Source organism: Botrytis fragariae (assembly GCF_013461495.1).
Source record: "Botrytis fragariae strain BVB16 chromosome Unknown tig00000161, whole genome shotgun sequence".
NCBI lineage: Eukaryota > Fungi > Ascomycota > Leotiomycetes > Helotiales > Sclerotiniaceae > Botrytis > Botrytis fragariae.
The window spans coordinates 677,223-689,813 of record NW_023500998.1 but is presented as its reverse complement, the minus strand read 5'-3'; the positions used below and the strand labels follow the sequence as shown (position 1 = coordinate 689,813).

At 43.3% G+C, this 12,591-nt stretch overlaps 9 protein-coding genes across 9 annotated transcripts; 5 read left to right on the top strand and 4 right to left on the bottom strand.

Annotated features, from left to right (window-relative positions):
- Nucleotides 1-285: 285 nt before the first annotated feature.
- Bfra_009380 (putative extracellular serine-rich protein) lies at nucleotides 286-1,077 on the top strand (the record flags this gene model as incomplete). Its single annotated transcript, XM_037339723.1, has 2 exons — nucleotides 286-722; nucleotides 804-1,077. The coding sequence occupies 2 exons, from the start codon at nucleotides 286-288 to the stop codon at nucleotides 1,075-1,077; spliced, it is 711 nt and encodes a 236-aa protein (XP_037189773.1).
- An 886-nt stretch (nucleotides 1,078-1,963) lies between these two features.
- On the top strand, nucleotides 1,964-2,932 carry Bfra_009379 (putative protein kinase-like domain protein; the record flags this gene model as incomplete). Its single annotated transcript, XM_037339722.1, has 1 exon — nucleotides 1,964-2,932. The coding sequence occupies one exon, from the start codon at nucleotides 1,964-1,966 to the stop codon at nucleotides 2,930-2,932; it is 969 nt and encodes a 322-aa protein (XP_037189772.1).
- Nucleotides 2,933-3,335: 403 nt separating this feature from the next.
- On the bottom strand, nucleotides 3,336-3,950 carry Bfra_009378 (uncharacterized protein; the record flags this gene model as incomplete). Its single annotated transcript, XM_037339721.1, has 1 exon — nucleotides 3,336-3,950. The coding sequence occupies one exon, from the start codon at nucleotides 3,948-3,950 to the stop codon at nucleotides 3,336-3,338; it is 615 nt and encodes a 204-aa protein (XP_037189771.1).
- Nucleotides 3,951-4,502: 552 nt separating this feature from the next.
- On the top strand, nucleotides 4,503-5,086 carry Bfra_009377 (uncharacterized protein; the record flags this gene model as incomplete). Its single annotated transcript, XM_037339720.1, has 2 exons — nucleotides 4,503-4,572; nucleotides 4,629-5,086. 2 exons carry the CDS (start codon nucleotides 4,503-4,505, stop codon nucleotides 5,084-5,086), a joined length of 528 nt encoding a protein of 175 aa, XP_037189770.1.
- Nucleotides 5,087-5,909: 823 nt separating this feature from the next.
- Bfra_009376 (putative tat pathway signal sequence protein) lies at nucleotides 5,910-7,011 on the top strand (the record flags this gene model as incomplete). Its single annotated transcript, XM_037339719.1, has 5 exons — nucleotides 5,910-6,162; nucleotides 6,219-6,350; nucleotides 6,410-6,543; nucleotides 6,616-6,715; nucleotides 6,767-7,011. 5 exons carry the CDS (start codon nucleotides 5,910-5,912, stop codon nucleotides 7,009-7,011), a joined length of 864 nt encoding a protein of 287 aa, XP_037189769.1.
- A 303-nt stretch (nucleotides 7,012-7,314) lies between these two features.
- Bfra_009375 (uncharacterized protein) lies at nucleotides 7,315-7,788 on the bottom strand (the record flags this gene model as incomplete). The annotated part of the gene is made up of 1 exon (XM_037339718.1): nucleotides 7,315-7,788. One exon carries the CDS (start codon nucleotides 7,786-7,788, stop codon nucleotides 7,315-7,317), a length of 474 nt encoding a protein of 157 aa, XP_037189768.1.
- A 794-nt stretch (nucleotides 7,789-8,582) lies between these two features.
- Nucleotides 8,583-10,589, top strand: Bfra_009374 (uncharacterized protein; the record flags this gene model as incomplete). Its single annotated transcript, XM_037339717.1, has 3 exons — nucleotides 8,583-9,077; nucleotides 9,152-10,179; nucleotides 10,229-10,589. 3 exons carry the CDS (start codon nucleotides 8,583-8,585, stop codon nucleotides 10,587-10,589), a joined length of 1,884 nt encoding a protein of 627 aa, XP_037189767.1.
- Nucleotides 10,590-10,786: 197 nt separating this feature from the next.
- Nucleotides 10,787-11,228, bottom strand: Bfra_009373 (uncharacterized protein; the record flags this gene model as incomplete). The annotated part of the gene is given in 2 exon segments (XM_037339716.1): nucleotides 10,787-10,918; nucleotides 10,935-11,228. The coding sequence occupies 2 exon segments, from the start codon at nucleotides 11,226-11,228 to the stop codon at nucleotides 10,787-10,789; spliced, it is 426 nt and encodes a 141-aa protein (XP_037189766.1).
- Nucleotides 11,229-11,463: 235 nt separating this feature from the next.
- On the bottom strand, nucleotides 11,464-11,720 carry Bfra_009372 (uncharacterized protein; the record flags this gene model as incomplete). Its single annotated transcript, XM_037339715.1, has 2 exons — nucleotides 11,464-11,607; nucleotides 11,658-11,720. Coding segments are annotated over 2 exons (207 nt in total), but the record flags the coding sequence as incomplete, so codon positions are not given.
- Nucleotides 11,721-12,591: the final 871 nt, after the last annotated feature.

Below are 12,591 nucleotides of genomic sequence, written 5' to 3'. Positions count from 1 at the left end.
GTCAATTGAATGCTAATCTTGGGATATCATGATACCATGATGGGATGGCGAACCGTCTTCCTTTAATATGTCTCTCGCAAATTCCAAAGAAAGAGGCGTTGTATGATTGTTATATAAACCGATAGCTATCGTTGTTTAAATCTCATTCCTCATTTCAATTTTGACCTTCTTTCTATTAAATCCAAACCCAAAAGTTGATTGTTTTTTTTTCATTGTCTTCTCTCAATCATACAATCAATACATAATCTTTTGTTCCACATCGCGAATAGTTAATAATAATTCACCATGCAATTCAGCAAAATCACTTTTCTCCTCGGAGCTCTCCCCTTCACCTTCGCTGCATACGGAGCCGCAGATGCCAGTTCTGCATCCAGTGCGGTGACTCCATCAAGCACCACAAGCACTTCTCCCTCTGACCCAACTCACACTATTCTCGTTGGCGCCGGCGGCCAACTTACTTTTTCCCCCAACGAAACCAAGGCTGACGTAAACACAACTCTCGAGTTCCATTTCTATGCCAAAACGCATTCGGTCGCCCAAGCAGCATTTGCATCGCCCTGTAAGGGTTCAGGTTTCTTCTCTGGTCCAATCGCTACCACTGGCACCGAAGCCAATGCCTCCGTCTTTAGCGTGCTCGTAAATGACACGAAACCGATCTGGTTTTACTGTGGATATCCTGGACATTGTGAAGGTGGAATGGTAGGAGCTGTTAATGTTAATGCGTAAGTGTTATTTCCCCTTTCCTATCTTTTCTTCTCCGTCTAGATACCAAATATAAAATACTTCACGCTAACACAACCCAGAACCGACAACAAAAAAACCCTAGCGAAATTCTCACTCGCGGCAAAAGCACTAGATAGTGATGCCACTACAAACCCAAAAGGCATTGTGGGAGGCACGCTCGCTCCATTGAAAGCAGAATCGGGTTCTGGGACAAGTAGCTCCTCGGGAGCGAGTAGTGCGACGGGTACTGCGGCGTCGGCGTCGGCTACTGGTTCGAGTGCGGCGGATGTTACGACTGTGGGATGGATCACATTTGCGGGGGCGGTAGCGGTGGCTGGTCTCTTGGGTATGTAATGGGCTTGAGATTTGATGAGAAGGAGAACGGAAGCGGCGAGAAAATTTTGCATGTGTTAGATAACGTGTTTGTTTGTTAGTCATTGCTGGATATCTGGGCTCTATGTGTTTATGAATGAGGTGTTTGGGGTGTTGATACCTGTTTGTTTTTAGGATTTCGGGAGTATGTTACAGGAATGAAATAAATGCATTGATTGCAGTTTTAATTTACTTCGATCGCGAGAGCATCTGTTGTTATTTTGAATTCAGTCTGTAAAGTGGCATGAAATCGTCAATATAGGCGAGAGAAATAGTCGGGGTTATCGATTTATCATGTCTATCAATGCAAGTGTACATGTTGACTAGATTTGGGATTCTGTTCTTCGAAAAGCTTTGGGCTTTTGGGTTGATGTGAACATCTAGCTTGACTTAACTATTTTGCATTACTACGAAAGGTTTAGCCGATCGAGTTTGCCATGTAAATTTTCGTAGAATACCCTCCAAACTTTCTTGTCTAGGCAACCAACGCAATTTTGCCGTACGTAAGCTGGTGGAATCGACGAATAGCAGAAATATGGTTACGGGGACTTTCGGCTGCTTGACCCTGATAGTTTGATCAGAATATTCTATCGTAGCAACACATAACAGAGGATGATCAAGTATATCCAGGTTTCCTGCGAGTTACCAGGTTTCCCTTGTACAGTTCATCATGTATTAAGTGCTGGACAGCATTTGATACGGCTCGTTGTAACTATCGCGCTGCCGTACGGACACCCCTTTCTGAGTACATGCCTATTTTTCTAGCCAGTTTTCTTCAAATATAATCTCCGATCTTTACACACTCTGATCTACCAAAATATAGTAGCATTGCTGATCAAGAAATCGAATTCAACTTACATTAGTAACAATGGGTAATCCAGCTGACAGTATGAAGTCGACACCCCGTATCAACGAACAATCACGACTCCCAAAGCTCCCAATTTTCAACGATGCAGACGTCGTTCGCCGGTTAGAAACCTGGAATGTTCGGTATGATTTCACACCCACAATGTTCAGGAAAACATCACGGCTTCCATGGGTCTATATGGATTTAGAAGATCGTCCAATTGAGTGCAAGAGATTATTCAATCACGACCGCATCAACAATGAAGTCAACGCTTTGAAACTTGTTTCACAGAAAACTACAATTCCCGTTCCGCGTCTTCTCGATTATGGTGTTAATCCAGACGGTACACGATATCTTGTGACGGAACTCATCGATGGCGTTAATCTTGACAAATTGCGTGCATTAGGCTGTCGGATAACAACTGGCCAAAAACATACGGAAGAAGCTTCTTGCGATACTTGTGTGTGTAGAGCATATGCTAATGCAATCAACTTCGTAGAAAATACTGTATTACCACAGCTTTCCACTATGAAATCTCACACAAGAGGTATTGTCGGCTTTGTTATGCCTCCTGCTTGGCTACCTATCGATACGCAAAAGCCATGGAAAGGAAGAAAAGGACCGTGGAAAACTCTCCCACTCGCAACTCCCGAATACGTGTTTCAGCATGGAGATCTAGCAGCCCATAATCTTCTCATAGACATGGAAACTCTCCAACCTAAAGCTTTGATTGATTGGGAATTTGCGGGCTATTACCCCCCCGGAATGGATCTGTGGTCTGGAACATTGGATTTCCGTACATATGTTCGTTCTGCCAGAGGTGATAATATGGCGGAGTTGATTAGGAAATATATTCCCGAGGACTTTTTGGAGGCTTGTAGTCAATTGGAGGATAAAGAGAATTTTGACTTGTTAGTTAGATCGGGATATTTTCCGGATCCTGAGGAGTTGAGAGCATCTACATCAACGCCGGTCATCCAGAAAAACTAAAGATGAGGTTGATATCTCACTTAGTGGTATTATTTAATCGGGGTTTGAAAGAGATGTGTTGTTGGGTGGGTGCAGCAGTTAGACAACCTCAGAGCTAATTGAGCACGCGAATACCATATGTACGCAATGTACCGGTCTGAGGTCTCCCACTTCTCTTTCTTCTAGCGTTTGTGATGAATTATCAGCGCACGACAAAATAATGAAAAGAGAACATGATTTAATCATGAGCCCAACAATTGTTGTAGAATTTTGAACTTCATTGTCAAAGGAATAAATAACTGTTTTTCATTCACCCTGAATTCAATGCAGATGTAAATAACCCAATCGAAAACCTCAAGCTTTCATCCTGCAGCAACATCGCAAAATCTCCTTTTCCCCTCCAAAGTCTCTTTTCACATCATTCCTACACCCAAGCCAATCTCTCACACCTATGAAATCCCATCACAACATCATTCGTCGAATTACTAGTTTCCCCTCCATAATGATCCAAAACCTCCGAACAATGATCCGAATGTTCCAAATCCAAACTCTTGTCGTCCAAATAATCTGCTCTCCTCGCAATCCCCAGTGCCAATTTCCTCCAGAGAAAAAAACAATGCGTCGAATGATATTTGTGCGTAAAAACGTGTTTGTTCTTTCCCGCCCATAAGTCTGCAGGGGGTATTTGCACGGTGTAGGTGTCGTCTGTATACCACTCTCTGTCTTCAAAGGGGGAATACTGAGAACTGAGATCGGAGAAGTAGCATTCACGTGGTACCCAGCCGTAGATCATGGGTTCCATGACACAATTTTTGGAGAGTGCTTCTTCGACTGAGGAGCCGCAGTCGATGTATTGAGGTCGATTAGGGTGTTTGTGAAGCCATATCCAGAAGGCACCGATGATGATTGATGCTAGAACAGCTGCACATAGGACACCCTGAAACAATCTTCTGGTATTGGAGGTGGCTTTTCTTGTTTCCGGCGGACTGGAACCTTCTTCAAGTGGGAGCTGATCATATCGCACATGTTTAGAGTCCATATTCGTTGTTTGCTCCTTCGGCTGTTCCACGACCAGAAGATGTATATTTTCAGAGATCTTCGAGGTAGAAAAAAGTACTGAGACAAAGTTGTGTGAACGGCAGAATGCGATTCTTCCGTCTTTCCCGAAATGTTCTCGGTAATCTGACGTCAATTGCTACAGAAAGATAGTGATGACCAGCAAGAATGTGAAGATAACGCAGCCAATGTTAGACTCCCAAACTTCATTGGGGGGTTCGTGTGGATATAGTCACTGATAACTATTGGCGCAGAAATCTTTCCCCTACATGATGCACAAGCGTTATGTTGGCAAACTATATCTGGGAAATGAATCCTTCGAATATGCACCTGCAACTGTACCCTAGAAAATATCCCACTTCCACGGATTAGGAAGGAGGTCAAAAGTACTTCAGATATCCTCAGGTGATATTGTGTTGAAGATCGTGTTATATATAGTTTCCAATTCCTTCTAGAGTATAGGAAATCAGGCCTTCTATAAACATTACTCTCACTTTCGTCTTTCACTCAAACAACCCCATAACATCCCGTCATCATGAAGGTCACATATGCATTAACAGCTTTGAGCTTGCTCGGCGTAGCAATTGCTCTCCCTACTCCAATTGGTATGTAATTCATTTTAATTCCATTGATAGATAACTCATGCTAACATTCATAAAAGACACAAGAGAAGCACACAGCAGCGAATCTACCTTAGAGGCAAAACGGGATGCAGCACCAGCAGAAGAAGCTACCAACTACTTCTATGCTGTTCAGAAGAAGGATGCTGTGCCAGAAGAAGCTGCAGATTTCTTCTATGTCGTTCAGAAACGAGACGCTGTGCCAGAAGAGGCATCCAACATTTTCTATGCTGTCCAGAAGAAGGACGCTACGCCAGAAGAAGCGACCAACTTTTTCTACGTCGTTCAGAAACGAGATGACATACCAGAAGAAGCTTCCGACATTTTCTACGCTGTCCAGAAGAAGGATGCTGTGCCAGAAGAAGCTGCAGATTTCTTCTATGTCGTTCAGAAACGAGACGCTGTGCCAGAAGAGGCATCCAACATTTTCTATGCTGTTCAGAAGAAGGACGCTGCGCCAGAAGAAGCGGCGACCAACTGGTTCTACGCTGTACAATAGAAGAATCTTGGCTCTGAGAAAAGAAGCCGGGGGTGTGTTTTTGCCATGGAAGGCGGGGTTTTGAGGATCATCGTTGATGAATTTATGGCTAAATGAAGAATGTAATGTAACTGAATAATCTTGATACACGCTTGTCCATTGCTAGATTATCTTGTAACCCTGTCACTGAACCAATGATTTGTCGCCTTGTGGAAAATCTTCAATGGTGAGATATCGCTTTCGTATGTCGTATATAGTTGCTTATCGTAAAACTTGAGTATACACGAGGAGCCATTAATATCAAAATATAGACCCACATTATATCCGCAAATTCCACGACTTGAGGTGTCATGCGGGGCTCGCTTCTGTCTTAACTAAAAGGGGAAGGAGCTGTCAGCCTTGGCGATCCTTCAACCCACAATATGCATGCACGATCCAAAGCCACTGAAAGCTTGTGCGTATAAATCAACGTATCTTGCTTTATTCGGAACCAATTGGTACAGAATATGAGTATGTCGATCTTTCGTGTTCTTATCAAGAGCGGCATTCTGGAAGTACTTGAAGATCAGATCATTTTAGTGCTTACGATGGGTCGGTCGGAAACCTGATTGCTAACTACGGGCTTGTCATGCTAGAACTGGAAGGTAGATAGTGATCTTCGGATCTTTCTTGAAGAAATGAAGGGGGCACAGGGGTGGGGGGTTGGGTGAGGGACTTTCGGTATTCCGTGCTTCAGATGACTGTTTGCGAAATCTTCAACGACTTTCCAATTTAACAAGACAGAGCAGCGGAACTACTTACATTCAAACTCACGTCTGAATATTTGAGTTCAATCGAGGAAAACATGGAACATTCGGATGAGTCAAGTGTACCATTTCTTACTGATTTGGAAAGTGAATACACGGCGACTGAGAAATCTCATAAATCAACACTAGACAATCCTAGAACCACGAAATGCTCGAAAACGCAGACGTGTTTCTGGATATCATGTATAGTTGTCGTTACACTGCTCACAAACACCACAACATATCTCACAACACACCAACCCCCCAGAAATCTGGACCAAGTATGTGCTAAGCACACGAGTCAAACTTGGAGTCAGTTACCAAAACTTTATCTTTGAAAAACATAACAAACGAACTGACCCTCACAGGTCCCATACTTGATAAAATTGACATTGAATACGAAACTGTTCGATTCAATGGTTCACTGTTTACCAACACCATATACAGAGAAGATGCTAGCCCGGAAGTCGATGAAGCATGGTACAATCTTGGAACAAAATGTATGTTAGCAGTCTCTATCTCAAGCGGGATAAGTTCTGATGCTGACACACATGAATAGATAAGGCAATAATCATCCCACCAGAAGATGCTCCTAAAGCCGGAATATCACTTGATCATTTCCGAGTAGATGAGAAAGATGGAGGTCCTGGTTATCCTGCTATAGTTGAGGTGATGCATCAATTGCATTGTCTGGTAAGACTTCCCATTCTAGATAAGACTTGCTTGCAAAGTTAGACATTATAAACGGAGGCTGATTATACGTAGAATCTTCTTCGACAAGGCCTCTATTACAACTCTGAGTACTACCACAATCTCGGAGAAGGGCCATTCAAGAATGAAGAATACATCTTGAAAGCACATATAAGTATGTACATTAGCACTATTGCGTGGACTCAATTGCTAACAATCACAACAGACCACTGTCTAGACACCGTCCGCCAAAGTCTAATGTGCTCAGCTGATACAGGAGCACACCCTTTCTTGTGGGCAAAGTCTGGAGACCGTGTTCACTTATATCCGGACTTCAACCGTGATCACAAATGCAAGAATTTTGATGATATAAGGCAGTTCGCAGAGAAACATCAGGCACCATGGCGTGAAGATGGACAGTTGGATGTGCAGCCAAAGGAAGGAGAAGTTGTTTTACCAGCAATTCCATGATCCGGGAACCCATACCCTGAAGAATATTAACCATTTAATTTGACATACATTAAATCATTCCATCATTTCCATCGTGCTTTCCTTCGTAGCTAATATCTCATGAAGATCATTTATCGTGCTTTTTTACCCTACCCAGAAACCTTACCCGCTTGAAGTTATCATGACTCCACCCATTCCGATATCCAAACTAGCTTGGAACCTTTAACTCCAACTTCAAAGATGCTGGCTTCATTCTCCTTCATTTCAAAGGTATCCTTCTCTTTCGCCCCTTGAACACTCCTCCCTAGCATAATGTCCGTACCCTTACGCCTTATCCAGTTCCTTGACTTCAAACCAGGCTCCTAAAATAGCCATCCCCATAAAAAACGGAAAGATGATCATCTGCGGAGCCGAATCCCCAAATTCTGGATCCATCGCCTTACTTCCCGGGTATAATATCGCAGACAACCCCGCGATCCAATACAAACTCCCCGCAATCGCAGCTGTGATCATACTATCCCGAGTCATCTTTCGCACCCACACTGACTCTGATGATTCTGGAGTCTGTTTCTTCTCTACCTTCGATTTGGACTTCGATGTTGGGATACGTGGGAAGCGCCAGGTATAGTATAAAGTAACGAGACCAAGTAGTGCGCCCAAAGACATGGTTTGTCCATTGTGGAATTTGGCATGAGGAGGCCAGCGGGGGTTGTAGATGTGGGTGTGATTCCAATCTGCGATGAAGGGTGTAACGCCTTGGCCGAAAGCAGAGAGGGTGAGAAGGACACGACCGCGCATTTTGGGGTATTTAGAGCTGCTGATTTGATGATGTTTAGTACGTGAATGAGATTTTGTTTGATGAATTGGAGGAAGTGATTGATAATTGATGATTGTATGAATCTTTACGATCAACCCAACGTGTCTGGATGACGTGGAGAACGAGATATGAAGTGATATTTAAGTTCCACTATACTTAAGGTTTGATCTAGGAGATCGACAGCTCCCGGGCCAGCAAACGCAGTCCCGCATTGCAAGAGCTTGAGGTTTCAGCTCAGCTCGCTGTTCGGAGAAAAAACCGACCGAATTCGACCACAACACAAACAATCAAGATACTTTAACGAATCGATTGCGAACAAAATAGCTTGATTCGAAAGGATGGAGTAAAATTCCAGTTCTTGTTCACTGAAATAATTACCTAGATAGATATTCAAAGATATACTTTTCAATAGAAGTTGAATGGAAATAACTGGATTATCAAAGTGTTTGGTAAAGCTGTTTTGAATAGCTCGAGGACTGTCGTGTAACAGCGGTGAGACATGGCATAACTCTCCAGCCTCAAGTTGCGGGGTGGGGTTGTCTGTCAGATATGGTGTTGTTCATCGTCACTATATTAGGAGCTATCTCAAGGAAGCGCGTTCTGCAAGCTCCATGTCAGATGGAATATGCTTGTAGATTTCGATGTGATGACAGTGGATAAGTCACGTGTCAATATGTGACCCCTATCACGTAAATACCATGCTAGAATATTTTATTCCGATATTTGAGGAGATTACCCTCAATACACTCTTGTGCAAAACACTCCAGCTCACAACATGTCTCCCGCGCCTCTAGAGCCTCTGCTCGCAGCTGGAGCACCTCCAATGAGAACAAGGAAAGGATGGTGTACATGTGGATGTTGCTCCAAAGTTTTCCTAACAATGATCCTCGCAATCGTTTTATCTATGTATCTAGCTCTTCCATCCCTACCTCCAACTCCACCGGGCCATGTTGCAGTCATCTCGCCTTTTGAGATCCATACAGTTACAGACTTCCTCGCCGCTGCCAAGTCTGGTATCATGCCTGGAAACCGAAAAACCGAACAACCTCTCATGCCCGAGGAGGTAGTGAAATATTTGTCGACCAGTTACGTTGAATGGGCGCCAGAACCCCTTAAAACTCAACTTGGCTCTGAGAGTGTATCTGCAACTCTCTCCACTGCACCGCCTTTGGCTAGAATCATGATGGCTGCATCTGGGATGAGTGATATTTTGCGTGCTGCACTAGATTCACTGAGCATTGAACGAAATATGGACATGGTTAAGAAAAGGGTAGTCACCTCCGTTTCAATATAGCTTCTCTATCTGAACATTTTGAACAATCGCAGTGGGCTAATTCTCTCTAGGTTTGGCACGGTATGTCGCCAATTCCTCCTGCCCGTTGGGAGTCCATGGGCCTCTCTAAATCAGAGAATATCGATGCGGCTCTCTCTCAAATACAGCTCATAGTAGGCGTGTTTGAATATCTTCACACTCCTCGTGTACAAGGCAGATTACGAGATATTTATAACCATATGTGGTTCGAATTTGACATTCTTCAAGATGTATTAGACGCACTGGAAGTTTCAAGTGGGAGATCTAAACCGGTTTACAATTTGCCGGCTCTGTGGCAAGAATACATCCAATCCTATCTCTTTGAAAATATGGCTTTACAATCCCGCAGCTTTATATTCTCAAACTTACTCCCTCTCTATAACGCAACTCTTTCCCAATTCTCCAATCAACCGAGATCTATTTTTGGTGAAGCTGAGATTAATCTCATTCCTCAGCATCACATTCGTGTTCTAAACAGCATACTCGATCTCTATATCGAAACCGAGTTCCACGTTGTACCGCATACTGTCGGGTTTGTATATCGACATGAACCAGAGACTGTGACTGGGTTACTGAGTGATGATGAAAGCTCGTGGAAAAGGAACAATGCAATATATGAGAGTATACAAACGGCTAGAAGAGAGGACTTCCAGATAGACTATCAACAAAAAATACAAGAGACCGCTGAGATGAGAATGGCAAATGATAAGCATTCTTCATTTGGACCAAATCAGGAAGCTCTACAACCCATATGGGACATCTTAGATAGGGCCGACGCGCACCAAATAGCACAGCCACAAATCTTGAACCCCTCGAGAGTAGAAGAAGATTGGGTAAGAGAATTGAGTAGCGGTGATAAATTTGGATATGTCATCTACAAAATGAGCAAGGGGCAAAGCGAGGAGGAATGGAAGAACTTTCTTGCTAGACTGGAATCGGGATTAGATAGTGGATGGGAAGGCATGGTAGGAGTTGAAAACGTGAGGCAAAAAGCAACTTTACATTGGATAGAGGGTCTCGATGAAAGTATATTCGATGACGATTTTGCAGATGCTAGAGAGTATGATGACTTTCCCTTACACTTCCCAATAAAGCTAACATCCTTTCAGACACTTCCAAAACATGGTCGCTTCCCAAAGTATTCCAGCTAATTTGTCCACAACAACTTTCCTCGTTATCGACTCTGCATCTTTCTTATCATTTAGTTCTAAGCCGGGCAGCAGCAACCGTGGCTTTCTCAATGTTGTCTCGGCAGACTTTGATCCTACTTCTAATCTAATAGAGGGATATAATGGTGCTTTCAAGATCATAGATCAACTGGTGTGGACGGAATTATATCCGTTGGTTGAGCACTTTCATTGTGCTAGCTTAGATGCATTTTGGACACTGGCTAGAAACCATCCCTCAGAACTGTACATTGGGGCAACGACAGAGATTCAAAGAAGGGCCTGGAATTTCTTGAATAATTAAACATATAAATAATACTAGTAGCCAAGTTTTGGAAGAATGAGATTTCAAACGAAATGAAGAATACCCATCATGAACATATCAAAACTGGTTTAATGTGGAGCTTCTCCGAGTTTGACACGCCCTTCGAAGGAGCCAAATAGCGATACCCAACGGTATTTGCCCTATACATACTACTAATTACTCCCAACTCAACACTCCTACTTACACACATCTACGAAGTAGACACATAAACCTGTGGAACCGCAGCATAAGCCGTCGCTGTACCTATAACCCGTCTGATTAGACGCCAGCGCCGTCAAAGAAAGCACAAATGCAAAAACAATGATACACTGAGAAATCGTCAACAGCCTCGTATGCAAACTCTCCTGATACAACAAATTTACCAAAGAAACCCAGCAACGCACCCGCCACACAGGCAAACCGAAACCGCGCCATGATATGCAACGTCAATCGTGTCCTGGTACCTTTTGGGAGACGCCCGTGCCATGGGACTTCTCCGAACTCTCGAGATCCGAAGACACGACACGCTGCGTGTACCAGGATATGTGCAGCCATCGGTGCCGCGTTCGGCGCACGAAATCCGCATCTGCAGGTGCGAGATCCACGCGCGTTGAACCGCGTCTGGTATATTTCTTCCATGGTAACATCGTCTCGGATGGTGGAGAGCCATGCACAGTCTGAGCGCGATCGTTTGGCGCGCTATGCGGTTGAAGGTTATGATTGCTTCATCTACGATGTAATTCACGATGACAATATGAGGAAAAGATCCACGAAATTACTGCCACCATACCATAGCACATACTAATTCGAATCACACTCCCCATATCCCCTCCACAACCCTCTCAATTTCCAATCCTTCTCCTACGTAATCGTCTCAATCAGCGGTCCATTTGAATCTCCTCGCCAACCTCAACCCAAGCGATCTTCTCTCCGCATCAATCCCAATCCGCAGCCCCGCTTGAATCTTGATAAATCTCATAATCGACTCTCGCAATTTCTTTGTCCAGAAACCGTAGCTCTATAAGATGGATGGCTCGACTGAAATCGCCGGAAACGGAAAAGACTCACTTCGTTATCGTCGGTTGCAGTGCTCCAATGGGTGTGAATTCGCGCGCTAGCTTGTGCTCTTGACTTGGGGTTGGCGGCGGAATTTAGATGTAGATGTAGATGTAGATGTGTTCACTACTCACTTCTCACCATAAAATCAAAGATCTCAAATCCCTCTCTATCTATCTACCTACCTATCTATAAGAATTCAATCTATATCTATAAAAAACAACCAAAAAAAAAAACAACAACAACAACAACATATAATCATAATACCACACACAACCCTCAAATCCCAGCTAACAAATCAATTATCATTCAATCATTCCCCGCTCACCCATCCGCCTACACATCAGCTAGCTATGCCCAACTACCCAGACAGACGACGCATCCACAAGTTACGCATACCTATATGCATATATACTACACATCGCGATTCCGTTAAGACTATCCAGCCTCATTCTCTGAAAGTGTTAGTGTTGTTGATATAAATCTTACTTATGCCCTCCTTGGATGATAGATTGAATGATAGATTGAACAAGATCGCGTGATTATTTGTGTCGGAGACAGACTAAAGAAACTTGGATGATCTTTTGATAGCATCACCTTTGTCGCTTCCCCTGGGAAGTCCAATATATGAATTTAAATCAATAGCCATGTGGCGAGCGCATACCTAGTAGAAATGTTCGAGAGTCCTCAATTGTATCATCAAGTGCATGTATTCATCAAGATAGAATGTACTTATTATACACGGATTCTGCAAACATTTTCCCTCGTCTACCCAATCATAACATTTACAACACACGTATACAAGTCACAAAACAATCACCGGATTCAAAGTCAATCAATCATGTAAATGAATATGATAATAATCTCATTTCTATCAAAAGTATTTCTCTCTTGTCATGTATCTTACGTATCTTTCCACTCTAGAATCTCTCTGAATACTATTTGC